At 43.1% G+C, this 25,997-nt stretch overlaps 1 protein-coding gene across 1 annotated transcript; it reads left to right on the top strand.

Annotated features, from left to right (window-relative positions):
* Positions 1-30: 30 nt before the first annotated feature.
* LOC146186208 (NADH-ubiquinone oxidoreductase 49 kDa subunit-like) lies at positions 31-23,603 on the top strand. Its single transcript, XM_084607096.1, has 12 exons — positions 31-166; positions 553-656; positions 1,690-1,799; positions 3,763-3,964; positions 6,446-6,558; positions 12,899-13,137; positions 13,760-13,879; positions 17,378-17,507; positions 20,271-20,366; positions 21,677-21,760; positions 22,629-22,686; positions 23,414-23,603. The coding sequence occupies exons 1-12, from the start codon at positions 75-77 to the stop codon at positions 23,449-23,451; spliced, it is 1,386 nt and encodes a 461-aa protein (XP_084463222.1). The 5' UTR covers positions 31-74; the 3' UTR covers positions 23,452-23,603.
* The last annotated feature ends 2,394 nt before the right edge of the window (positions 23,604-25,997 follow it).

Raw genomic sequence — 25,997 nt, 5'->3', positions numbered from 1 at the left:
TTGTCCAATTTTTGACTGGAGCCTGCTGAGCTTCATAGCATTCATAGTTCCATCGCAGCAGCAAGGTTACGACGATGGCGTCCGTGCTAACCGCTGCTGCAAGACTTCTGCAATCTAAACTACCGGCTGCTGTGCCAAAATATGGTGGCTCGCTGTTTTTCGCGAGGTGAGGTGCCCCATCCAGTTCTCACAACAACAGAATATTTGTGTCGCCATGCGGATGACAAGCACGTCAGTGCATTACGGTGGTCAACCGGTTGCAGCATGTGCCTGACCTCTTCAAGACCGATTAAAAAAAAAAAAATTGTTATTTACTAATACGTTACGTATTTTGTTTCGTTTCTTAAGTACACTTGTGTGATGTCTTTAATCCATCTCACCCTGGAGAAAGCTTCGCGTAACGTCGTCGGAGTAGTTCTGCTTATTAATCCGCACTGTCCTGAATCACGATCAGATGAGCAGGTACTGCTGACTGTATTGCTGTGATCATTGCTTGTAGTGACCTCGTAATGAACCTTGTGCTTCAAATTGTTCTTATTTATCTCCATGCAGGGGTGCGAGGTACTATCCCGATTTGGAGTTTGCCAAGGATTTGAGAGGAACAGTTTTCATTCCCGATGAAATCTCTGCACAGATTACTGAAAGCCCACCAAATGGTAAATTTAATAATTTTTATTGTCACTTTGCCAACATTTATAGCTTTAATAAGCACTACTAGAGTGCAGTATCCGTACTTGTTTAGCATAGCAGCGCAGAAATTCGCGACCTGTTTGTGACAACTAGAAACCACATCCATTAAGCCAGTTGCCAGCGTTACAAAATTTTCGGTTCTCAGTAATGGTCGCTGTTTTGCCGGTTTCAGTTCGAGAAAAGACAGTTTTTGTGAGCAATTCCTGGAAGTCTCGTTTCTGTTACGAATGCCATGTTTTGTTTTTAGTGCTCTAGAACTAGAGCCCAGGCAGCAAGCACAAAATGTTATGATTTATTCGTAATAGTAATAATGACACGTATAAAACATTTCTATAACATTGTAAATAAGAATATATATCTTTAACGCTCGGCACAATTATGTTATGACCCCTATAAGACTGGAAATTAGCATTAAAATCGGGCACCGGCGTAAATTTTAAACACACAGCACATTATAAACTTGCTTTACCATTAACGATTCATGCTTAATCTCTGCAGTGGTGGAGTAGTGTTTAGGGTGCTCAACTGTTATGCCCAAGGGTGCGGGATCGTATCCCAGCCGCGGCTGTTGCTTTTCGATGGAGGCAAAAAGCAAGATTTTCATGTGCTGTCTGATGTTAGCACATGTTAAAAAACTCCAGGTGGTTTTAATTCCTGAAGCCCTCCACTATGGCGTCTTTGGAACATTAAACTCCATCAACAAAAAAAAGCAAAAACACCATTTCTTCACAGTTTCTATTAGAATGTAATTAACATGCATTTCACTCCTTACACATTCAGCACTTCCTTTCGTCAACATTGAACTTACATTTTTCATTCCATAGCTGTCTGAGTGGTCCTCAGTTTAAGTTGAACACTTTTCTTTAGCCTCTACGTTCCTGCGTACGGCATGTACACACTGTAAAATTGCCTCTTCATTCATGGCTACTGTCCTCCGTTTCTTGTATTAGCAAAACGAGCAGCTCTTCCTGAGAGTACTTCTTTCATGTTTAATCGCAGATTACTACGAAAAGACTGAGAAGCAAGTTCGGAACATGCAGATCAATTTCGGACCTCAACACCCCGCAGCTCACGGAGTGCTACGGCTTGTACTGGAACTGGAAGGAGAGGTATGCAGCACTGACTACAAATCATTTGCTTTAATTGATATTTTATGCTTCATATACACGTTGTCGTGCCTATAGTCAAGAGAGCAGCAGTCACATAAGTTCGTGAAAGATATCGCACAGGCCGGTGACAGTAAATGTAAATTCATTCTCAACAGTACGCACACCCAATTTCGCAGCATTCCTGGCCACTTCTTTACTTAGGGTGAGGGAGACTGCTAGACTGTACTTTATGACTTGAAGCTAGTTGTTGTTGCTTGGAGGGAAAACGCACAGCAGTTGTTTTATCCATTGTGGAAACTGATAAGTGCAAGCTTTATATGTGGCATATATAATTATTGACCAGTCATAAGTACAGCTGCTGAAATGCAACTTTTTTGGGGTGGACTCCTTCAAAATGGGCTTTACAGTATTTCTGAAATCTGCGCTTATGGTTTAGAGCTTTCATAACTCCAGGAATACTTTTTTTATTTGTATTTTAATTGATATAGTGTTTAAGGCTTATAATACACTGAACTGAATCATAATTATGGTTTTGTGGGCCTAATGTTGGCTCCAAATTATGAAGACCCGCATTTTTATGCATTGTATATACGGACGCAAGAAATAGAGGCTCAGTTCTCATTGCTACCTGTAATAGCATTGTCAGTACCTCGCAGCATTCGATAATTCAATGCTTTTCCTTTTGTAGTCGAGGGTGGAAAAGTATGGGTGTGACTACATTTCCTTTGTATATGACATTTCCTTTGTATATGCTCTACTGGCATATAAATCATTTTTACCATGCCATTACTTACAATTAAAAGACTCATGAAATAATTTGGAAGGTGCGTATAAAATGTGTACACCATGTAGAGGAAAAGCTTTTCTCCATTCATGCCATGTAGTGTCTCTCATATCCGGAGTCGCTTAGGTACGCTAAACCCTATAAATCGATCAATAATTCATGCCAATGACAAGTTGCCACAAAATGCCACACAATGCGATTGCGAGGTAAGCTGCAGTGGCATTTGCAGATAGCAGTCGATGCAACATGGCGGCGTATGTATGGCAAACAGCTGTGGACTGTGCTCCCTTCCAGTTAGGGAGCTCAGTGACTAAGCTGAATATTATACTTGTGTGTGTAGCATAGTTCTGATTTGTAATGCCCTTGTAATGGCTTGCCTTAATGTACGTGTTCAGAGTGAAAAGAGAGACAGTTGTTTTAATCACTGATACTATATCCGTTGTTGCGCATGAAAAAAGCCCTCTCCTATCCTAGCCTCATTGACGACCCTTTCAGGAGCCCTTTAATAGGGGGGTGAAAGAATTTTTCTTTATTTTGCAACAGAATATTGCAAGAGTGCAGAATAGAATGTTGATTTCAAAATTGCATTTAGATTTAAAATATCTCATCAGTGAGACAATGTGGCAAAATATACATACCTTTCTTACGGGCCATTATGGTAATTCCTCATTAAAAAAGTCCTCTTTTAGGAACATGCATACATTTCAAAACATCCACTGCACATGCTAAGGCTAAGGAAATTCATATAATGTCATATTTTGGCTCATAAATAAATATCAAAGTTGCAAAACAGAAAAGAAAGAAGTATGTGGCAGTAATTAGCCGAAATTTAGTCCAATTGCAAATATCTCACAATTAAGAGAAAAAAAGGAAAGCTTTAGGATGTGTGGAGGACCTTTCGAAATATGTGCATGTTTCTAAAAGAGGTCTTTTTTATTGAGAAATTGCCATAATGGCCCGTAAGAAATGACCTAACTAGGATAGTTATTCTGCTGTGTCATCTTCTCGAGATAAGATACATCTAAATGCTTATTTGAAATCAGCATTCTATTTGCACTTGTAGGGTAAATTTCAACAAGATATGACAAAAAAATTAAAAATTAACAAAGAGTGAGTGTTTGCAATGGGAGTATGCTGCCGGTTTCTTGAAGTGGCACGTCTTCTCACATTGTTCCGCAGACTGTGGTGCGGGCAGACCCACACATTGGCCTGCTACACCGCGGCACGGAAAAGCTGATGGAGTACAAGACGTACACGCAAGCGCTGCCCTACATGGACCGCCTAGACTATGTCTCCATGATGGCCAACGAGCAGTGCTACTCACTGGCAGTCGAGAAGCTACTCAACATCGACATCCCCAAGCGTGCCAAGTATATACGAGGCATGTGTGCTCTGGTCGACTAACCAGGGTGCTTTTCTGAGTGGCACGGGGTCAGTGGTCTGTGCAGCTCACCTGCTAGCTACTGTGGGGAATAGCTTAGCTGTAGATTACATCAAATACAAATAGCACAATATTTATATTGGAGTACCCGGGTTCGATGCTAACCGCTGCCGGCTGCATTTCAATGAAGGCAAAACGAAGAGGCGTCCTTGTGCTGTGCGATGTCAGCACGTTAAAAATCCCCAGGTGGCCGAAATTACTCCGTAGCCCTTCACTAAGCTTCTCTTTCTCTTTCCACTTTCACTCCCACTTTCCTCCCTTCCCTTACAGCTTGGTTCAGGTGTCCACTGAGCAAGTGACAGATACTGCGCCTTTCCTTTCCTGTGAACCAGTTATATTATTATTATAATATTTATATGGTTATATTTGTTCAAAACAGCCAAGAGCGGGTGGCAATGCTGTAATTCGTGGAGCTAGAGCAGTAGATGTCAAAAGACGCAACAGGGATCTTCACTACGAGGCACGCAGCACAATATCAGTGCATTAAATCTTTGACGGCCATATCTTGTGCCTCACAAAATCGTATTTACTACTGATGATGATGGCCGACAATCTAGTACCACATCTCAGCTATGAGGGGGGAACAGTAATGAGCCGTGGCTTTTGATGTTGATGTGAAAGCAGGGTTTCCCGGACCTGGCTTAAACCTACCGCATCACCACGAATGTTGCCACTCATATGGACCACACCGCAGAGCTGAACGCGCAGACCGATTGCCACAACATGCTGTGCTACAATGCGGTGTTCCTTCTAGTATTTAAAACGTCAATGAAGGAAAACTACAGCTTATTCAGTTCGAACTTTGAGTCCATTCAAAAGCTATTTTAACATTGGACATCATATCTGATTATGTTTCTCATCAAATGTTTTTGGATATGCATTATTTGACTTATTCAGGTAATCAAAAAGGAGGATATTCAATTCAGCATTGAAAAATTTTGGATATTGACGTGGCCATAATGCGGAAAAGACGTTTGTACAGCACATGGTAAATATGTGTACTGGTCAAAAGACACCTGTGTGTAAGCTGTCAGATGCATCTAGTCACTAGATGCATCAACAGACACTGAACATAATGCACTAGATTCTAGTGCATTAGGTTCAGTGGCTGTTGTTGCCTATGTATCTAAAGAATTTTGCGTCTTGGAACTATTACTAATTGCATTAAAGCCTAAATAGTTGTATTCTGCAGTCCTTAAATTAAACACTATGCATGACAATTATGTGGCTCAAGTACATGAAATGTGGTGCTCTAAAGCCATATTTGGCCTTAAGTAAGGAGCTGAAAAATGCAAAAAGACAAATGAAAGTGGTAAAAAAATTCCGGTGAAAGAGCTTGGCATTTGCACTGAAAGTGTATGTTTTTTTTATCAAGTCCTGCAAGTGTGAAGCCAGCCTTTGTTGAGAAAAAACATAGGCCTGTCGACTTGCAGAAAAGTATGACTGTGGTCAGTGCTTCGATTTGATGCATCACGTACCTGAAATTGGGCCAGATCTATACCTCTCTTTGCCACCACGACTGCTTGAATAGAGTTTTCAATAATGTCTTTATTAATTCCGGCCGTTATTTTTTTTTATATGTGAAAGAGGAATGCTGAAGAGTGCCCATTTAAAATGCAAAAACTCGAATTTTTTAAATACAATTCTCAGTTTTCAATGTGCTTGTCTTTAAACTCCCGAGCTAATTAACAACGCACAAGTACTTTTTTCTCGTTCATACATTGTAGCTGGCTTGTACGCACAGCAGTGGATTGAAATATAAATAGTGAAAATTGCTCAAATATGCTACATCACCGAAACGACAACTCTGAGTTAGGCTTACAGAAAGAGAAGCAGTGCTGCATTAACAACTGACGTCTTATTCAGAAGTTGTGTGCATTTATGAAGTGAAGAAATGATAACTTTGGAGCCTCGTTTATCACTCAGTTGGCAGTCCTTAGTGCACAGAAGTTCCCATCTTTCTTTAGCCCACACTGTTGTTCCTTAACCCAGGCAACACTGATCATCGCCCAATATCGGAGCCTATTGGCAAAGTATTCGTCCTATGTAGGACCATATTTGCTGGCAAACTACCGATATTGGGTTGGGAATTAGCACAGTATGCCTTAGCTCCAATTATAAAAAACACCTTTTGTCCTCACTAGTGGAAACCTTGTAAAGGTAAAGGTAGCTAGGCACTTAGCGGGCAGTACATGACTACACCAGAGACACTTCACGTGACTGGTTGCCACCAGAGTAGGTACTCAGTACAGACACAGCAGTACACTTTCTGCTTCATAACTGGCACGCTCAGTTTACCCCACAGCAGCTAGCCAGGGGACTTGTGTTTTCCTAGTGATCTCAACATAGTTTGAACTTTTTTTTTTTACCATGCTGATGGCAAAGCTGTATGACGACATTCACACCTCTTTCCCGCTGCAGTCCTCTTTGGCGAGATAACGAGGATTCTCAACCACATTATGGCGATCGGAACGCACTGCCTGGACATTGGTGGCCTTACTCCATTCTTCTGGCTTTTCGAGGAGCGAGAAAAGGTATGTTCTTGCAGCTTAGAATTGAAGCCTTATATTTACACAGTTGTAGTATGTCTACTTATTTTTTTTTTAATTATCTGAATTCTTCTTCTTCTCTTTCTTTCTTTTTCTTTTTTTTTTTTAATTTTAAGAAAGCTAAACCATGGCTCTGCCCAATAGAGGCAAGACAACATATCACGGACGCTGCGACATGGTCACAGTTCTATATTGTCTGGAAATTCAATTAGCGTCCGATAGGAAAATGGGTATGTCTCACTCGCAACAACCGTAGTGCAAAGTGGATGGTGAGCAACTAGTGCAGGACGGCACTAAATAAAAACTTACTGGTAGGCATGTCATATTTTCATAAAGAAAGAGTTAGTGCAACACAATTTGCATATTCTGAATGTATTTTATCGTATTTTTTATTTTGACGTTCTTGATTTTTTTTTAATGTTTTATCGCCGTGTTTGGAGACAGAATTTTTTTTCTCCTTGTTACGTGTAACTTTTAAAGCATAACATTTTGTACGTGCCTGAAAGGCTGTCCAAATATTAGCTACATTGTAGTGTGTAGGAACGTGTAAAAATTTCACTCAATTTTTTTTGAAGACCCCCTCAAAGAGTTGCCTCTTCTTTCTTGCCCCCCTGAAAAAGTTGTCTTAAAAAGAAACAGATATGCAAACCACATTTTCAAAAGTAAACAAAAAGACAGTGTAGCATGTTTTATTTATTCTGAAACTTTATTATGGGTCTTATCTCTATATCCATGCCTGTTTGAACCTTCTATTTTTTTTTTATTTTTTTTTTTTAACATTTGCACTGAAATATATTTTTATGTTATGCATATCGCTTATGTAAAATGTTTGCATTTATGGAAGAGCATTCAAGTACAGTCAAACCCGGTTATATCGAACCCGGATATATCGAATTTTGGTTATATAGAACTCACGAAATATCCCCTTGAAAATCCCATGTAAAAGTACAGGAAAGCCACGTCATATATCGAACTCAATTTCACCGGTCGTTCAATATATCGAACTCAGCACCACGCACTGGAAAGTGTGCCTTCCCCAAAGACGAAGGCATTACCCTTGGCTGTTTGCCGCGTGACGTTTTCAAGCCACGCGCGGAAGGAATGAGAGGGGACAGTTCGGCGACGGCTGGTCTGGGCAGCGCCGCACTCATTCCCCAAAGGCGCGTGCATCTCATCTGCAGTTGTCGTTTCCCGCGCGCCAACACATGACGTTTGCAAGCCATGTGCGTGGGTGTGCCCATTCTCTTGCTGAGCTATCTCTCTCCTTCAGCACGCGCAATGCATGCGCCAAGCCAACTCAGCCCATTTTCAGACAGACATCGGACGCTTTCTCCAGCGTGTGTTGCGAACCCTCTGCGTGCGGCGTCGGACGTGGCTATGGCGCCTGCGGATGTTAAGAAGCGGCAGTTAATTTTTTTTTTCTTTTTTTTTCTTTTTTTTTTTTCTTTTTTTTTTTGCGAGAGTCATCCTTTCTTATCGTTGTGCTGTACGCGCGGCGTAGCGTAAGATATGGTGGCTGCGGACGTTAAGAAGCGGCAGTTTTTTTTTTTTTGGTTTTTTTTTTTTTTTTGCAGGGATGTTTATTTTGTTTTTATTTTTACCGTTTAACCTTGCATGTATGAATCAGCGAAAGCACGTGGTCAGCTGCTGCGATCATGACGCCCGCCCCCAAGCGCGGCGCGATAAATCGAACCAGGCTTGCGCAATCAAGCCATCACGGGCACTCTGCCAAGTTCGCTCCCCGCCACCGCAGGAGCTATCAAAAGATAAACGCGCCCTGATGTTATCACTGCGCAGCATCTTGGCACGCTGCCAATGAGCTGTGGATGAGACGACCGAAACGGACTGACGCGCGCCATCGACATGCAAGCGAAAATGCTCGCGATTTCTGTCGCCGCGGCGACACAGAAACCTTGTTTTGAGCTGCCGCGGTGGCTGAGAGGCGAGAGGGACGCAGTTCCAACAAGTTTGAAAATTTTTGCTCTGTCGCTGCCACTCATCGCTGAGATCGCTCAGTCGCTTGCATGTGAGCGAGCTAGCCTTAACGCTTTTTTTTTTCTTTTCAAATTCTCGGGTGCAAAAGTGGAGGGTGGGTTCATTATGCAAGTGGGTTGATTACGCGACAAATACGGTAATCGTAAGTACCGTCACAAGCCGATTTCTGTATATCGAATTATCGATATATCGAACTATTTCGCGATCTCCTTCGAGTTCGATATATCCGGGTTCGACTGTACATACATTTTGATATACAGTCGATCACAGATATGTTGAACCCTAAAGTGATCATGAAATAGTTCACTATATACAGTACAACCTCGTTAATTCAAAGTCATCGGGACCGCGAGAAATCTTCGAATTAAGCGGGTTTTCGAATTAACCGAACACACCAAGAAATAAGACTTAGGCAAAAAAATTCGTTGCAGGAACGTGTTACCTTTATTCGGCATATTTGAATTACTACTGAAAGTAATCAGAGATGCTGGTTTGCCGCGTCCGGTAGTTTGCGGCTCCTAAGGTCATGCTCTCGAGTTGGTCAAATAGACGAAACATCTCTGAACTTCCACCGCGGCACTCAACAAAACTGCGGATAACGTTCAGCGATCCGATAACTTCACCAAGAGCAGGTGCTCGGGGAGGCTCGTCGGTGTCGTCGCTATCGTCGCTGTCATCGCGCATGTTCGTACCAGCAGTGATCTCACTCTCCAAGTCAGAGTAGCCAGTCTGCTCTTCGCTCTCAATGTTGATATACGCAGCGAAGCCGACTGCGTTGGACTCATCCTCTGCGCAGAGCACATTGATGCGGTCGCAATACTCTGCTCCTTCTTCGTCAAGAGTGGTAGTACATGGGTGGTCTGCATCGGCATCAACAGTGCTTTCACTGGAAAAACCAGCGTGTTCAAAACACCGCCTGATCAATGTGGGCTCCACTTGTTTCCAAGCGTACACCATGAGGCATATGGCTCCGAGGAGGTCGTGGGCAGCGTTTGCTTTCTGCAGCCAGCGAAGCAGAGCAGCTTCCACATCTTGATACGTGGGAGCCCGCACTCGTGACCGCTTCGAAGAATAGGTCTTGCTGTAAGCCTCTAGTATTTTTGACATGTTGCTCAATATTGTGGACAACGTCGAGAGGGGCACGCCATGCCTTTTGGCCAACTCGGTCTTCGAACAAGCGCTCTTGCCTGCTTCCTGGATCAAGCAGAACTTCTGCTGCAGCGTTAAAGTCTTGTACTTTGGCATTTCTGCACTGCTATGGTCACAAAGCTAGCACTTCTGCACAGTCCCGCCCAAAAAAACGGCACGGTAGCCGACCCCTAACCACAGCGCACAACACAAAGAAATGGCGCAGGCGAGACCGGCGCGGCGGTGGTGGTGGCGTACTTGCAGCGTCGGAGGCACGGGGGAAGAGTGGGCGAAGCACACCAAGGGATGGAGTGGGGGCGAGGTCATGTGATAAAAACCGGTATGCCCGCCGTGTTGCAGTGAAGCACGTCTTCTCCTCTGCAGGCTCGTGTTTCGGCGGTGCGCGAGGCGCACTGTGGACCGATTTTTGTGCAGAGAGTGCTCCGGCTGGGGCGCTTCGCCTATAAATCATCACCATTACTATGTGGCTTTGCCTCGCGGCTCCGTAGGGCCGTCGTTTCTCAGGGTTTGCGGCGAAACATGGATCAGGCATTGCCGCATAGCAGTCCAAATTTTCGAATTAACCGGGCTGGCGCAGGCCACCTGTTCGAATTATCCGGCCAAATTTACATTGGAAAATACGGGACCGCAGAAAACCTTCGAATTATCCGGGATTTCGAATTAACCGAGTTCGAATTATCGAGGTATTACTGTATCTGTAATTCTGTATATAAAATAGATCTCGTCGTCTCCTTCAGCAATGTAGCAGGTCGTGCGAGAGCGGCCAATAGCCTTCGGTCAGCAAGGCTGGCTTGACCGCGCGAGAACCACCGCATTGAGCTTTGGCTTCACCATGTGACGACAGTGTCGTTTTGAAAACAAGCATGCCGGACTGAAGGCCATTTTCATTTGGACTCTACATTCACCTCATCAAGCGGTTTTATAGCATTGGAAAACTGCCTGTCTGTCTGTGAAAAAAATGCAACAACTCGGAGCTTTGCTGTCGCAAAGGCATACCTGGCACTATGCAGATATGTTGCTAAAGGGAGTATCTCTGCCTACCAATCTGAAAATGATGAGTAGCGTACTGCAGTAGTAATAATCTGAGGAAGATGCATAAAGAAAAAGAGCTGAGGAAGATGCATAAAGAAAGTTGCAGTAACGCCATCTCATGGCATCAGAGGGAAACGGTGTGCCAAGGAGTCGCCGTTTGCACTACTGGAAGGTATTATAGTTCATTGTAGGGCAGAGGTTCTCAAACTTGTTTCCACGAAACCCTGGAATTCTTTGTGGGATTTTCCAAGAACCTAAATCAGTGTGTGCTTCAACCCCGCTTTTCTTTTTATCTACTTTAGTTTAGGAATATTGTCGCTATAATTGTTTGTTGCAGACTTCTGCTGCAAAGGCAGTCGTTGAGCTGTCACATGTTGACATGCTCCTTTCTGCATGCATGTTCGGCATGTTCAGACACAAGCCAAGATGCACGGGGTTCCTTAACACCTTTTGAAAGCTTTCCCTTGAGGCTGAGATTCTCAGCCTTAGTATAACGGAACGGATAGCAGGGCACAACAGTGGGGCAAGGTGGTTGGGTAGAATAAGAAAACACAGGTGGAACAGTGGCCTCACCTGGCAAAGGGGAGAGATAGTATTAGATCAATGGCCTTTGTACTGAAATGGTTGTATTTGCTGCTGTGATTGTGATTATTGTTTGCTCATGCAGCTAGCAAGTTTTGAGGATCTTTTTTGAGTAAGGGGTATGCTTATGGTTCAACACTTCATAAGTGACTAAAGCAACTGTGTTTTTCTTTTTTTCCTGGGACCACTTTCATGCGATATTTCATTTGTCATGTTACATATGCTACTACTCTCCAGCTGTCATGTTCAGTAGAATGCATTGTGTCTGCTTGCTTCACACGTTGGTGTCAAAAGAGCTAATTGGAATATTTTTAGTGTGTGTGTCAGATGTGCTTCAGAAGCATGGCTGATTCAGAAGTGCTCGTGGTTTATTCAAAAGTAACTCCGCGTTTTTAAATTAATCACAGGTCAGTTTTCTGTGCTCCAGTGCTATTCATCTCATTTCATTTCTTTTTTTTTCCTTTCACATAATATAGAAATTGTAGTTCCAGGGTCAGTTATGCCCTGCATGGCGTAACTCATGGCATTTTAATTGCACCAGTAAAAGTTTAGCACCTTTTAAAACTTGCTTTCTAAGTTACGATCGTCGGAACCATGATGATTGTTTCTGTCATTCATCCTAGGTGTGTTGTTGGTAGCTGTTTTTCAGCAGGCACAAATTTTGAAAAAAGAAAAGGCTGATCCTTTCCTTTTTTCAAAACTTGTGCCCGCTGAAGAACAGCTACCAACGACACACCTAGGATGAATGACAGAAACAATCATGGTTCCGACAATCGTAACTTAGAAAGCAAGTTTTAAAAAGTGTTAAACTTTCTCTGGTGCAATAAAAATGCCATGAGTTATGCCATGCAAGGCATAACTGACCCTGGAACTACAATTTCTATATTATGTGAAAGGCGAAAAAAAAAAGTATTTAAATTTCAATCCACATCCAAAAAAGACTGTTCAAAATCACTCCTAACCCAATTTCTTCTGCTTGGGGATGGCAATAGGGACAACAGCAGTCCGAGGTCAGCGAGGCCAGCCAGGGGCGTGCGATAGTCAATGACGATATGGCTCGCACATAAGCCAGTCCTCATTACACGAGTTACATTCATGCATGGGCGTTCTTTGACTGAAGTGACTGCAAGGGTAGGGTTGTCTGTGGTCATGTCAGGTCAGTTTATTTTCCTTAAAGACCCCTATTCAGGGGTGTTACTTAAGTAGTAGGGTTACAGATATTACAATACAACATGGTTTATTCAAAAATTAATAGGATTATCGCTTGATGGACAGGGGATGGTTGCGACTTGGTGTGGAAGGTCGTTCCAGTCAGATGCTGCTTGGCAAAAAAATGGGCATGAGGAGGTAGTGGTATGGGAGCGTGGATGGAACACTTGAAGTGGATGACCAGTGCATTGAGATGCATGCGGCATACGATGTAAGGTGCCTAGTGCAATAAGATATTGAAAAACTTGTGAAAAAGACAGGCTAACGTGTGTGCTTTTTATTCTTTTTTTTTTTCTGCTCTTTGTCTCTCTCATGTGTGTCTAAATTCCTAACTGCACTGCTTACCTTGTTCGTGCAGCTGATGGAGTTCTACGAGCGTGTGAGTGGTGCCCGCATGCATGCGGCGTATGTACGACCGGGAGGCGTATCCCAGGACATGCCATTAGGCTTGATGGACGACATCTATGACTGGGCCACAAAATTTAGTCAGCGGTTGGACGAAGTCGAAGATCTGCTCACTAATAATCGTATCTGGAAGCAGCGTACTGTCGACATTGGGGTCATCACAGCAGAGAATGCGCTCGACTGGGGCTGCAGGTAGGAGTGGTTAACTGACTCACAGTTTACCATGCAGGATCTGTGGTGTGGTTCTAACTGAAGTTGTTCTATGGTTCTAACTAATCATGTGGCCATTGAACACTAACATCTATTAGTGCCCAGATTTCAAGAAACTTGGCCATGAACACAAGAAATGCAACAGATGTGTGAGTTTAGTTCAAACGCTACTTCTAAGAGTATGGTTACCCATCAAAAAGCTAAGCGTAATGGATGCCTAGCTTGCTTGATGTAGTGTCTTTCGCATTATGATCTGCATCTTCTCCTCCTCGTCTTTTTTTAATCGTTTGCTGAACCACAACTTTGGCCCACAGTCTCAACTGATACTCTTCCCTTTTGCAATGAAATTGGAGTAGTGATGTTGCGAGCTTTGGTCATTTCGACTGGATTGTGTGACCTTACCGGCAGACTGCGTGATGGCAAACAATAGAAGCAGAACTATGCTAAAAAACATTATCTCCCTACCACCTGTTCTAGGAGCTTTGTTTCCGCATGCACTGTGTTATTGGTGGCTAGTTATGTGCTTATGTGGTGGGGCCATGCTAGATGGCCCAGCTCTGAGATATTTCAGCATTCTTTTCTGCTCCCTTGTTTGTTGTAACAGTGGTGTCATGCTTCGTGGTTCGGGCATCAAATGGGACCTGAGAAAGAGCCAGCCCTACGACTCCTACGAAGATTTTGACTTTGAGGTTCCAGTCGGCCTGAATGGTGACTGCTATGACAGGTGAGGGCCTTCCTTCACGCCACTTAACATTGTCATCATTGTCATCATCACTTCAGGGCAAAGGCCTCTCTCATGGCCTCATCTCACTCACCCATCTAACATTCTCCACTGCCACAGTATCATTGTCATCATCACTTCAGGGCAAAGGCCTCTCTCATGGCCTCATCTCACTCACCCATCTAACAATCTCCACTGCCACAGTATCATTGAAACACGCAATGGCAGTAAACGATGCTAAAAGCCGATGTCATCATCGCGGCTGAACATATGCTTTCCCTAATTGATAGGTGGGGGGATGGGCAACTCTTGCAAAAAAAGGAAAGTAAATAATCTGCGTTATTCTCGTGTAATGAACCCTCCCCCCAAACTGACGTTGATTTTTTATGAAGAAATGTGGGTTCATTACGCAAGTAATTACAGTATGTTAGTTCTGTGGAACACATCGTAGTGCTGCAAAGAAGTAGGAATGATCAAACGTCTCCGAAAAATCAGGGGTCCGAATTTTCGGTCGACAATGGTAAATGCATACTTGTTAGTATTCAGGCATAAGGCAGTTAGAACTTGGAACTTCCGTCATCAAAAGCAGTTTAAAGAAACCCGCAGCTTTGGCGAACTATTTCAGGCTGCTACGGAACGTCAGTCTAAGATCGATGCCCATGTACTCAGCCGATACTCGTCCTTCTTTTACAAAAGCAGAAGGACATCTCCCAAATATGTTGTCAAGGCTCTGCAGATAAGAAAAATATCAGCTATGTCATATTTAGAGGGTCTGAACGAGCTCCAAGGAAGAACAAACATACGAGAAACAAAAAATAGAATGTGAGCGCACGCAGCCGCTGACATTCCAGGCTGTTGTTGCTGAGCTAATTCGATGATGCAACATCATGTTCTGAGCGCTTCCTCACGTGGAGGAGGACGGAAGGTGTAAGGCACTGCTAGGTGCATCCTCTCTGCCTCTGCGTGTTGGAGCAGTCCATTCTGAGGGTGTGCTACACTATCCTCCCCTAATTGCTTTGTCCAAGCCCCCGCTTCGCGGTTGCACATGTTTTGTGGCAAGCATGCAGCAGCATTCGTGCACATGTGTTTCTAGCGTGGTTCAGTGTGCCATGACCGTTGCCACAATCTTGTTAGCCCTGGATTTTCCGTGAACAGCAATGGAGGATCCTCCTTCAGGAAGCGCGACACAACTGGCGCAGAAGAGGAACCAAAGGGTAATACAGCTAGAAGTTAAGCGGAACATTGTACGTGAGCACAAGGATGGCGTAAAAGTGTGCAGCTTGACGCAAGCACGGCCTGACGCAACTGACAATATCGACAATCATTCGAAGAGCATATGCGGACCAGGACCTGTGCAGTGGGGATGAGACTGGGCTGTTTTTGCAGATGCTGCCATCAAAGACGCACGCTGTCAAAGGCGATCCCTGTAAGGGTGGCGAGCAAAGCAAATTGCGCGTGACCGTTTTCTTGTGTGCCAACATGAACGGCAGTGACAAGTGCCTCGCCTTCGTCATAGGGAAATCCAAGAATCCTCGTTGTTTTCGTGGTGCCGCGATGATCCCGGTTCGCTATCGTCGTAATGGGAAAGCATGGTTGACGCGCAAACTTTTCCGCAAGTGGCTGCTCAAGTTTGATCAGCGGATGCAGCACAAAGGCAGGAAGGTGGCATTGGTGCTCGACAATTGCGCTGCGCACCAAACAGCTCAGAAGCTCTCGCATGTGGCAGATTTCTTCCTCTCACCTAACACCACTGCAGGCTTGCAGCCTAGGGATGCAGGCTTGATTGCTTGCTTCAAGGCACTGTATCGCCCACATGTTTTGAGCAGGCTCATGCGAAACCTCGACATTTCTATCCGAGAATGCCGACCGACGCCAGACTTGAAAATCCCGCTCCTGATGGCAGTGCAGTTCATTTGTGGAGCATGGGCAGAAGTAAGCTCCTCCACCATCATGAACTGCTTCAGGAAGGTGAGCTTCGCTAGGGATGCCAGCAACGCGGAAGGTCGCGAAGCTCCTGCCGACACAGCGATGATTGAATTTTGGCCCACAGTGAGCGGTAGTGACGGCGACGTGTTGGGACTTGAGGAATTTTGATATGCCGATGATACAGGAGTGACAGATGAAGAGCTGACAGACGAGGCTATCAACGTAGCAGTCACTGGCACACAGGACGGTGACAGTAGCGACCACGACTATAAACTGGAACTTGTGCAGGTTGCGTCTCAGCAGGAGGCTTTGAGAATGATCGACTCCTTGTGGGGCTTTGTTTCAGCTAAGAACCTTCCACTGCACTATGTTCAGCAGTTGGATGCCCTGCAGAAAGATGTCCAGATTGCCATGAAACAGACGACGCTTACGGATTACGGGTTTCTTCCCGCTGCGAAATAAAAAGTGTAAGCTACCTCGTCCTCAGTAAATGTGCAGTTTATAGTAGTGTTTTGTTTGTTTTTTCAGCCTAACCCAGTTATAACATTATAACGATTATCGGTTACAGTTGAATCCCGCTACAACAAAATTGGTGGGGCGTACGAAAAATTTCGTTGTCACGTAATTTCGCTGTCAAAAAATTACAGCCGACTCGAGCAAAAAAAAAAGTTTATTTCCAGAAGTCCGTAAGCTTTGTCTGCTTGCGTTTTGCTGCCAGCAGCGGTGTCACACGACTCTCACACCCTGTTATGAGAGCCATCACGTCGTCATCGTGAGAGCCCAGGAGCTTCCTAATACAGTGGAAGCTCGTGATTTCGAACCTCGTTATTTCGAATTTTCGGATAATTCGAACTGCACTACTTGGTACCGCCAAGCTTCATAGAGATCTGTGTACAAAAAACCCATTAATTCGAACGCGAGTCAGTTCCCCTATGGTTAATTCGAACTACATGCCGCCGCATCTGGGTGGCTTGGCACACAACACGTGGGCCAAAAAAAAGAAAAAACACCTCCGCGAAAGACCGGCATAGTTAGGGGCTGCGCACGTCCAAAACGGGGACAGAAAATGAAAGCATGTGAAAGCATGAAACAGTGGGTAAAGCCTAATCGGCGCCATGACCGGCACGGCCTGGCGGCCGCGGCTGCCTGCTCTCTCTTCTGCGCAACCTTTTGTTGCACTAGTAATTAGGGCCACTTCAATAAGGCCCTTGTGCAAGGCGTAGCGCAATATACATTGAGAGACAGCCAAGGAGGCTAATGAGCATTTGTGAGATATTAGAGGCACAAATTAACAATTAACCGAGTAGAGACTACATGTATGCAGTCAAGGGGAGCTGCAGACAGGAGCCATCAACACATCTATCTGTAAAGGCAAAGCTTAAAATTCCATCATAATTCTTTTTTTCTTCGATACAAGCTTTTGCCTGGCTTGGTGCTCGGCTTGTACCAAGTGAAATCCACGAGAAAAAGTGGCCTCATCTCATACAGACCAGACACGATAGTCACGTTGCTGTTTGCCCAAGAAATGTCAAGATCAACTCATCATCCCGTCTCCTCCTCCTCCTTCCCGTGCAGGTATCTGTGTCGGATGGAAGAGATGCGTCAGAGCCTGCGCATCATATACCAGTGCCTCAACAATATGCCAACCGGTCCAGTCAAGACAGATGACAACAAATGCGTGCCCCCGTCGAGGGAAGAAATGAAGGTGCGTGACCGCCCACCTTTGCATGCCAACTGGGCGATGTGTACTCTTACAGGATTAACATGGAAGCATCCATCTTGAACTTGGCCATGTATGGCTCTTAGGCTTGCTCAGGCATGTGCCTTTTGCTTCAGGCTTTGCTGTATGCTTTATAGCTGAAGGTATATTAAATTATTCAAGGAGAAAGCTGCGCAACACCCCGACCCATATTAAACTCAAAGCTTACAAAACTTTTATCAGACCAACCCTAGAATGTGCGGATATAGTCTGGAGCCCCCACCAAAAAGATCTTAATCGGCAAATTAGAGTGCATGCAGAGACTAGCAGTAAGGTTTGTGTACTCAGAAGTGTTTAGGTCAAACTAGCACTACCAGTCTAACTCAAACAAACAAATGTGAACATTAAAGTTGTCGTTCCAGCCGTTTCACGGCCTCTTTAAAATAATGAATTCACAATACCTACACCCTCCTTTCAAACTCTCATCTAGAATTAATCAGTAAAATACTCCGTCAACCAGTCAGCCGTGTAAATATTCACAAGTACTCCCCGTTTCCTCATGCCATTTCCTGTTGTATAATAAATTACCTAAAGATGCGGTGAATTCTAGATCCGTGGAATTATTTGTTAATTACATTCAGAAAATTTACTTTTCTGTTTAATTGGCTCCTTTTTTATTTGTGTCCGGGTGAGAGAATGTCTCTGTATTTCTTGTATTTTTGTGTTTCTTCTGCTGACCGCATGAACACATCGTAAACACTCCTGCATGGGCCCGAAAAGATTGTCCAGTATGTTCAAATAATAGTAATAATATTGGTTATGATGATGATGATAGTGTGATTTGCACAAGTACAGCCTAAATGAATGCAACGTTTGTACGTGTTGCATATCCTACAGTTGTTGTAATTTACTTCTGCTGTAGCATAGCATCATATTTTATTGATTTAAGGTGTAAAAATCTGTGCCTTTCCTGAACACACATGTAAATCAAACAGCAACAGGAATTCAGTCCTGTAAAAGCAACTCTGCACTTTGAATTGTTATTTTTCAGTTGTTTTGGGGTGCTTCCAAATTCTTATATATGTATTTACTTGCAGAATGGGTGCATATTATTTTTGTTAATAACGAATGGTGCAAATTAAGGAAGCACATTTACTGTAGGTAAAATATACCGTATTTACTCGCATAATGCTCACACCCCCAATATTGGGCGTCAAAAATTGGAATTTTGTTTTCCTTGCATAATTACCGCACCACCAATATTACCACCGCCAGAGTAGTCTGCTAGTAGTAACAAGCGCCATCTTTGGAGCGCTACTGAGCCTAGCTGGCCTCGTTGTGTGCATGCGTTACCAGGCAGCGATAGCGTGTTTGGGTAATCATTATCATCATCATAGGTTATGCTCGTCTTTTTCTTTTTTTACCTCCATGATGCTCGTAGTCGTCGCCATTTTGCGAGGTGTCTCCGCTTCTCGTTGTCATTGTTCCTTCGTTCCGTCCGTGTTCCTTGCTTTGTTCCACCGTCTACCATGTTCTTGGTCTCGCATCGCGATGGGGCGGTACGCAAGTTATACAGCTGCTTTTAAGCTGAAAGCTTTTGAGTACACGCTACAGCATAGCAACCGCGCTGCCAGCTGGCACTTCGGCGTCAACGAGTTCGGCCCGTTTCACATGATGCGATTTTTGCCCTGCGACGCTGCGATTCTCGTCGGTCTAGCCACAGAGCGAGCGTCGCTCCAGCCGCGGAGGCGTTTCCAACAGGTTGGAATTCAGTCACAGTGTCGGCGCGGTCGCTCTGCAACTGACCAATGAGGAGCCGTGGAGCGCCGCGACGTCATGTGACGTATGGTGACGTGCAACGGGCTGGCACGCCCAGTATCGAAGGGGAGCTCGCGCCCCTATGAGACACCCCTATTTTCATGTCTGAGTGGTTTTATTCGGCGCAGCAATGCGCTTTTCGTATGCTGAAAGACTGCCCGTTTTCATAAATACATACGAGTTATTGCTAAGAATCTAAAAATACATCTGAATATATATAAATCAAACACGCTCTACGTACGCATTTTCTAGAAAGCATCAAACAACCCTGAGGGTATCTCTTACCGAATTCCCACGCGGGTTCACTGCATGTGAAAGCGCTGTGTGAAATCGCACTGCGGCGTCACCGACTGCACCGAAAATTTTCGCTGCCATCGCAGCATGTGAAACGGACCTTCTGCATAGTGCACTACTAGAGACAGGAATTGCAGTGTCAATACAGACTCTGATCAAGTCTCTGATCAAGAGTAGAACTGTATGGTCTGCTGTGAGCATTATACCACGGAACGAGGGCAGTGATGATAAGGCTGCGTGCGGTAAATAAAGTGCTTTAGCAATTTGTGCTTTTGGCGACCCTGTACTCTTATAACAAGGGTAAGTTCTGCTTGAAAGTAATGTTTTGGTTATATATACAATAGCTGACCTAAGAATCCCGATTTGCACCTATTTAAATTTGCTTTTAGCGCTCCAAAACATTTGCTGGAAAATTTTCTCCGCATAATTATCGCACCCCCCAACTTAGCATCAATTTTCCGCGAAAAAAAAGTGCGAGCATTATGCGAGTAAATACGGTATGCTACCGGAATTTTATTTATGGAACAGGGCTGCTATAATTGGCAACAACATTTGCTAATGTTTGTTTTGCTTGCTGGAGTGTTTTTGGCGCTCTCTCATCCTTTCACTTCCCTGATGCTATATTATTTTTTCTTCTTTCCCTCATCCCCCCCACAGACATCGATGGAAGCCCTGATTCACCATTTCAAGCTTTTTACTGAAGGTTACCAAGTTCCTCCGGGCGTAACATACACAGCCGTCGAAGCACCCAAGGTTAGGCATCTGAATCCCTTAGAGATAGAAGTTGCCGTTTCTAAATCGCATGCTTTTTAATTGCAAGTTTTAAGATTAAAAAATTGCACTTCATTTTTTTTTTTTATTGGAAGTCCTCCCCAAAGTTTTAGACCTAGTAGACAGATTAAGCACGCTAATCTATTCATTAAACAGAGTATACACTATCAATATAGGGTATGTTTTTAAACCTTGGCTTAGTTGTCTGGGTTACTCAGTATTTTGCATTTCTTGTTGTGGACATTGCTATACTATTGTTTCAGACTTATAGGAAAGTCCTATGCCATTAAAAGTTAAGCTGGGATGCAAGTCTCAAATGGGATCATTATTCAATGCTAGTGAATTGATGCATAAATATTTTCTGGTATCGAGTAGACAACAGAAGTAGACACAAGAAGGATAGCATGTATACACCTGCTGAAGTTACTTTATGGAACATAAATTTGAGAAAACGATACTATAATATATATATATATATATATATATATATATATATATATATATATATATTCATTGAGGGCAGATTGCTTGAAGCTTAACCCAGTAATGCCCATTTGATAAACACGTTTGACAAAAATTTGAACTTGTAGAATATTGCGGGTACTGACCCTCGCACTGCAGAAATGTGTAGATGTTTTGGATTTCTCAGGAGAAGTAATAGTACTATTAGGGCATAAATACAACTTGGCCACATGCAATAACTCAGTCACGAACTTCAGTATTCTTCAGTCATCTGACATTGTAGCAGCATGCCTGCAAAAATTTTAGGTTATTTTTCTTGTAGAGTAAGCTTTTGCAGTCAGTGATATTTCAGCAGGCCTCGAGCATCTCTAGGAGATAACTGTTTGATCTCGTTGTAATCAGTATGTGGGAAAATGCCGTGAGAAATCTGTGCTTTTTGTGAGCATCGTTGGAAACTGTTCACATTGCAGGGTTAAGGGGTGTGTATTTGTAATGGGGTGGCTTTGACTTATATCCATTCCAGGTTGTGTGTAAAAGCAACAAATTAATTTTTTTATTCTTTGTAAACTTATCACCGTAGTTGAACTAATTATAGTTAGCATGTGTGTAGCTGTCCTCTTGCTGTTCACTGGGTGGCTGTTTTAACCTTCCCTGTCCCATTTTTCCAGCTACAAATAAACGGTATCAGGCTGGCCTCTCTGCCTTTGTTCCCTTAGCATTTCAAAGCATCATATATAGTAAGCTACTGTTAGGAAACGCCTCTATCTGTTCTGTGTGTTGTGGCCAGACCAATACCTAAAAGGAAGCTTTGTGCATCCACGGTTGTGCAGGGAGAGTTTGGTCTGTACATGATTTCGGATGGAAGCAGCCGTCCCTACCGGTGCAAGATCAAGGCCCCCGGTTTTGCCCACCTGGTGAGCATCGTTCCCGCATTCCTAGTTGTCATGACAGAGACATTGCCAATGTGAATGACAGAACTCTGGACAGGGCTAGGAAAAAATAGTGAGACTTTTTTTTTTTTTTTTTATTCGTTTTAAGATTGGACCAAAAGCATTCAGGCCACATTGTTTGCGTAGAGCTGTATAGCTGGCCATTTTAAAGCTCATGACCTTTCTTATGGCTGCACATGAAGTAATGTCTGTTACATCCAAGGAATGACGCAACCATCAGCTGTTAAGTACAAGCGCCCGACCGAATGGGCCAACCGCAGCATGTTTGTTCATACAAAAAACAAAACACCCCCTGCCGGTCTGGCAGGTTATCACAAAAATATGACAGTGTGATTTATGTTGTTTTGATGTGGAAGTCAAAATCTCGTTGCTTCAGAAAATTTTCTGAAGGTGGTGCAATTTGGGAGATTTTTTATGCTGACAGAGTATTGTTCATGAGAAATTATAGGAAGAAAAATGGAGCTGGCAAAGTGGTAGTGGGAGTAGTTTGTAGATTTTTTTGCTGAAAGTCGCTCACATGACTACCTCTGTTTCGGTTATACCTGGTTTGCATGACACAACTCATTCAAGGTGCAGAATTTTAGAATGTCAGCAAATGCAGTGTATGAACTGGTCAGGCGACAATGTATGATTCATCTAAGACCACTGTGTTTATGTAAGGCAATAGTAAATTTGCATAACCAAAGAAATTTGATTATACGGCAAGTTTAAGGCCGCTTGTGGTTGATAATGGTAAATTTCATATCTGAAATAAACTGGGCATGATTTTCTTATCGCAAAATGTCATCTTTAGTTGTATCCATCATAATGCTCTTCTGTTTCCTCTTTCTAGTCTGCCTTGGACTTTATTGGCAAAAACCACATGCTGGCTGACATTGTTGCCATCATAGGTAAGCCTCTACCGTACAAAAGTTATTACCAAGACAGTGCGAACAATTGAAACGAGGAAGGCACACACACATGACAAGCTGAGATCCTCTCATATGCATCCTCCTTGTCCAATCGGTGGTGCTACCTTCATAATAATTTTTTTTGTTGTCCAACTAGTCCAAAAAATAGTATCGTGCTACCTACCCTGTGATGTGTGCTCTGTCAAGTTGTGAGCTTCTACCTGGAATGTAATGCAGTGGCAAGACAGCTGGAGCTAACAAACTGAGGAGGATAGAAAAAGGAAAAAAAAAAAAATAGAATCGTTCTTACACAGCTTCACACAGAATGAAATTTGTTGATGCTTTGTGCTCTACTTACGTGATAGTCTGCAGATTGTCACCATCTGCACTGCCCTGGCAATTCTGTGACCATATTGTGCCCTTTACCGCACTCTTGAAAAACTGGTTAGGGTTTTCATGATGCAGTTAATGTCAAAAACAACATGTTAATAGTTGATCATGTATCTGGCTCTATATAGTACTTTAGGGGACATGTAATTTCTCGAGAAAAGGAGCCCTTATTTGTAGGATTTAGTGGCAGGAGTACGTAATGTTAATTGAGCAGCATCCCCACATAGTTGTATTCTGTTGAGGAGGAAAGTGCAGAAGAGGCATAAATCTCAACTTCAAACATGAGAAAATTTAGAAGCTAAAGTTGTGGTTTTAAAACACACTTCGATTTTTTCAGGTACTCTGGACGTCGTGTTTGGAGAAATTGATCGCTAGGGTTGGACGACATAATGTAAGGTTACAAGCATCAGTGGCTGTTTAGAAGTGTACACGTTTTAAAGCCTGTTTGCGTGGCACACAAACTGTGTAAATAGTAGGTCTGCATTGCTATGGTGCAGGCTGCAATAAAGATGTGTCTTCAGTCTGTACGTCTTGTGTGTGATTGGCAGAAATGACAAGACCAGAGTAATGGAAGAGGGATGACCAGCTCCTGCTTGAACATGTCCACCTCACTGCAGTGGTGCAGTGGTTAGGACGAGGGCAGCTGTGCCCAAGGATGCGGGATCGAATCCTGGCTTTTCAATAAAGGCGAAAAGCTAGGTGCCCGGGTGCTGTGCGATGTCAGTGCACATTAAATAATAATGAGTAGCTGAAATTTTTGGATCCCTCCACTACGGCATCTCTCGTAGCTTTGTCCCCTTTGAGATGTTAAAGAGACTGACCAAAATATTTAATGGGATTATGGTGAAAATGAAAGGATCTTGCCTTTTATAATATAGATCTAGCACTACATTATCCAAGAAACAAGGATATATAGTAATTTTAATTTGACAATGAAACTTGAATAAAAACGACTGAAGTTTTCTCTTGTAGGGAAACACTGTAATAGTCACTGTAGTAACCCACGTGACCACATCTCGAGAAAATGCCACTGGTTTTCGTAATTGCAGTGTGTTCTCTATTCTTTGAAGAATGCTCCCTTGTTTTATTATATTTTGTACTCTCCAGTGCTCCTGTCAGCAAGAACCATTCTTCCGCATCACCTATGATGTGCTTTTAACGTTTGTCACTAGATGGCGCCACAGTGTATTGCATTCCTTGAATGAAGTGACAACCATGACCCACTAAAGCTTCTATCGATAAGGCGTACGTTCCTGTGCCATAGCAGCCTTGCGTGTAGAAACAAAAGTGGACGCTATTTTTACTAAAAAGTGTCTAATTACTATCTGGCAGGTGAGATTTATATTTGTTTTGCACAATCATTATCATGGTCGCTGCTTATGGTTTCCAGCAACGGACTACATAAAAACAACCGCATGCGCTGATAAAAAAACATAGTAAGAATTTCGTACAGCATTTCTGACCAAACCGCTGCGAAATCGGGCAAGCTTTTCATAGCCTGAAAAAAAATTGAACGTTTAAAGTGCAGCGGTCTGTTCCTTTAAACCCTGCAAACCATCCAAACCATCATTTCACTCTTCCTTACTGTGGGGAAATTTCGTTGGTTTCAGTATTTTTTTTTGTGTTTTTTGCGTGTGTGTGCAAAAGTTTCTGGATCTAATATTTCATGTACCATAAGAAATTAAGGAAAAATGAGGGGCTTCATTATGACACACATGAGAATTGTGTATATGAAATTAAAGCTATATGAATGTACGTTTTATGCATATAAGATTGAATAATAAAATTGTTGGAACACAAAAATTTAATTTCCAAAAACATTTATGAAAAAAACAAAACTTTTGGCCTCTTATTAGCCACTGTCTGCAGAAAAAACAGATTATGAGTTGAATAGCATTTTTAGTAAAGAAATAAACGGACACCCAAAACTAGGCCAATGACAAAAACGAGACTAACCGGCGCTTGGACACCGATGCTCCAGCCTGCTCTCCGTAATCGTCATCATAACTGAATTCTGACAGTAAATGCAACATGAAGACTTGCTGCTTCTCGTGGTGTCGATAAAATCAACCGCAGATTGTGCGAAACTGCAAGGTTTTCAACGTTTTCTAGCTGGCCTCTTTTGTTATCGACTTAGATGCTACCATGCCTTCGGAATGCACTCAAAAACGACGCCTGAAGGGAAAAAACAATAAAAACGTGACTTAAGTTGTCTAATTACATTTTTAATAGTGCAGTGTGCTCGTAAGCAATGCGGAAAGCTGCGAAATTTGGGTGAAAATCGCTCATAGCAGACTAATAAATGTGCCATGTCTGGCGTGTTTAAAAAAATAATGCTGCAAGAAAAAATTCAGACAGCACTGAAGAATCTGCACTGGAGAAATGCGAATGCTGCACACGATATACGTATTGCACGCCTCTTGTAGAGCCTTTGCTAGCAAGGCTGTGACTCGTGCTGCACAATGGACATTTCCTTTGTTTGGCGCGCGTTCAGTGCAGTGCTGTACAATTATAATTGGTTTACAGGAAAAGAAAGGCGCAGTATATATCATGCTTTCTCCGGCAAGTATGAGTTTGGATGATACACAGTCGCTCCTGTCGCGTGGCGTTTCTTTGCGCGCGTTCAAGTGTGGGATTGCAGTCAAGGTTAACTTCAGTTGTTTGATTGCATTAAGCAATGTGGAATTCTTCGAAATTTTAATGCAATGTTGTCAAAATGTAAAGATCAAATAAATCATTCAAATAATTAAAATATTTAAATGCATTCAAAAGTGTCAGACTGCTCAGAATGAAAAGCCAATGTTTGCAAATGGTTAGTATCATTAGAAAATAAATAAATATAAAATAAACAGGTAAAAGTTTAAAAATAAAAAGAGCAAAAATATTCGTGTGTGCGTGAAACGCTATCGTGTCATACCATC

This window comes from Amblyomma maculatum, chromosome 6 (assembly GCF_055883805.1).
Source record: "Amblyomma maculatum isolate TAMU_Amacu chromosome 6, ASM5588380v1, whole genome shotgun sequence".
In the NCBI taxonomy this organism is placed as follows: Eukaryota; Metazoa; Arthropoda; class Arachnida; order Ixodida; family Ixodidae; genus Amblyomma; species Amblyomma maculatum.
This window is presented reverse-complemented; position numbering and strand designations above follow the sequence as displayed.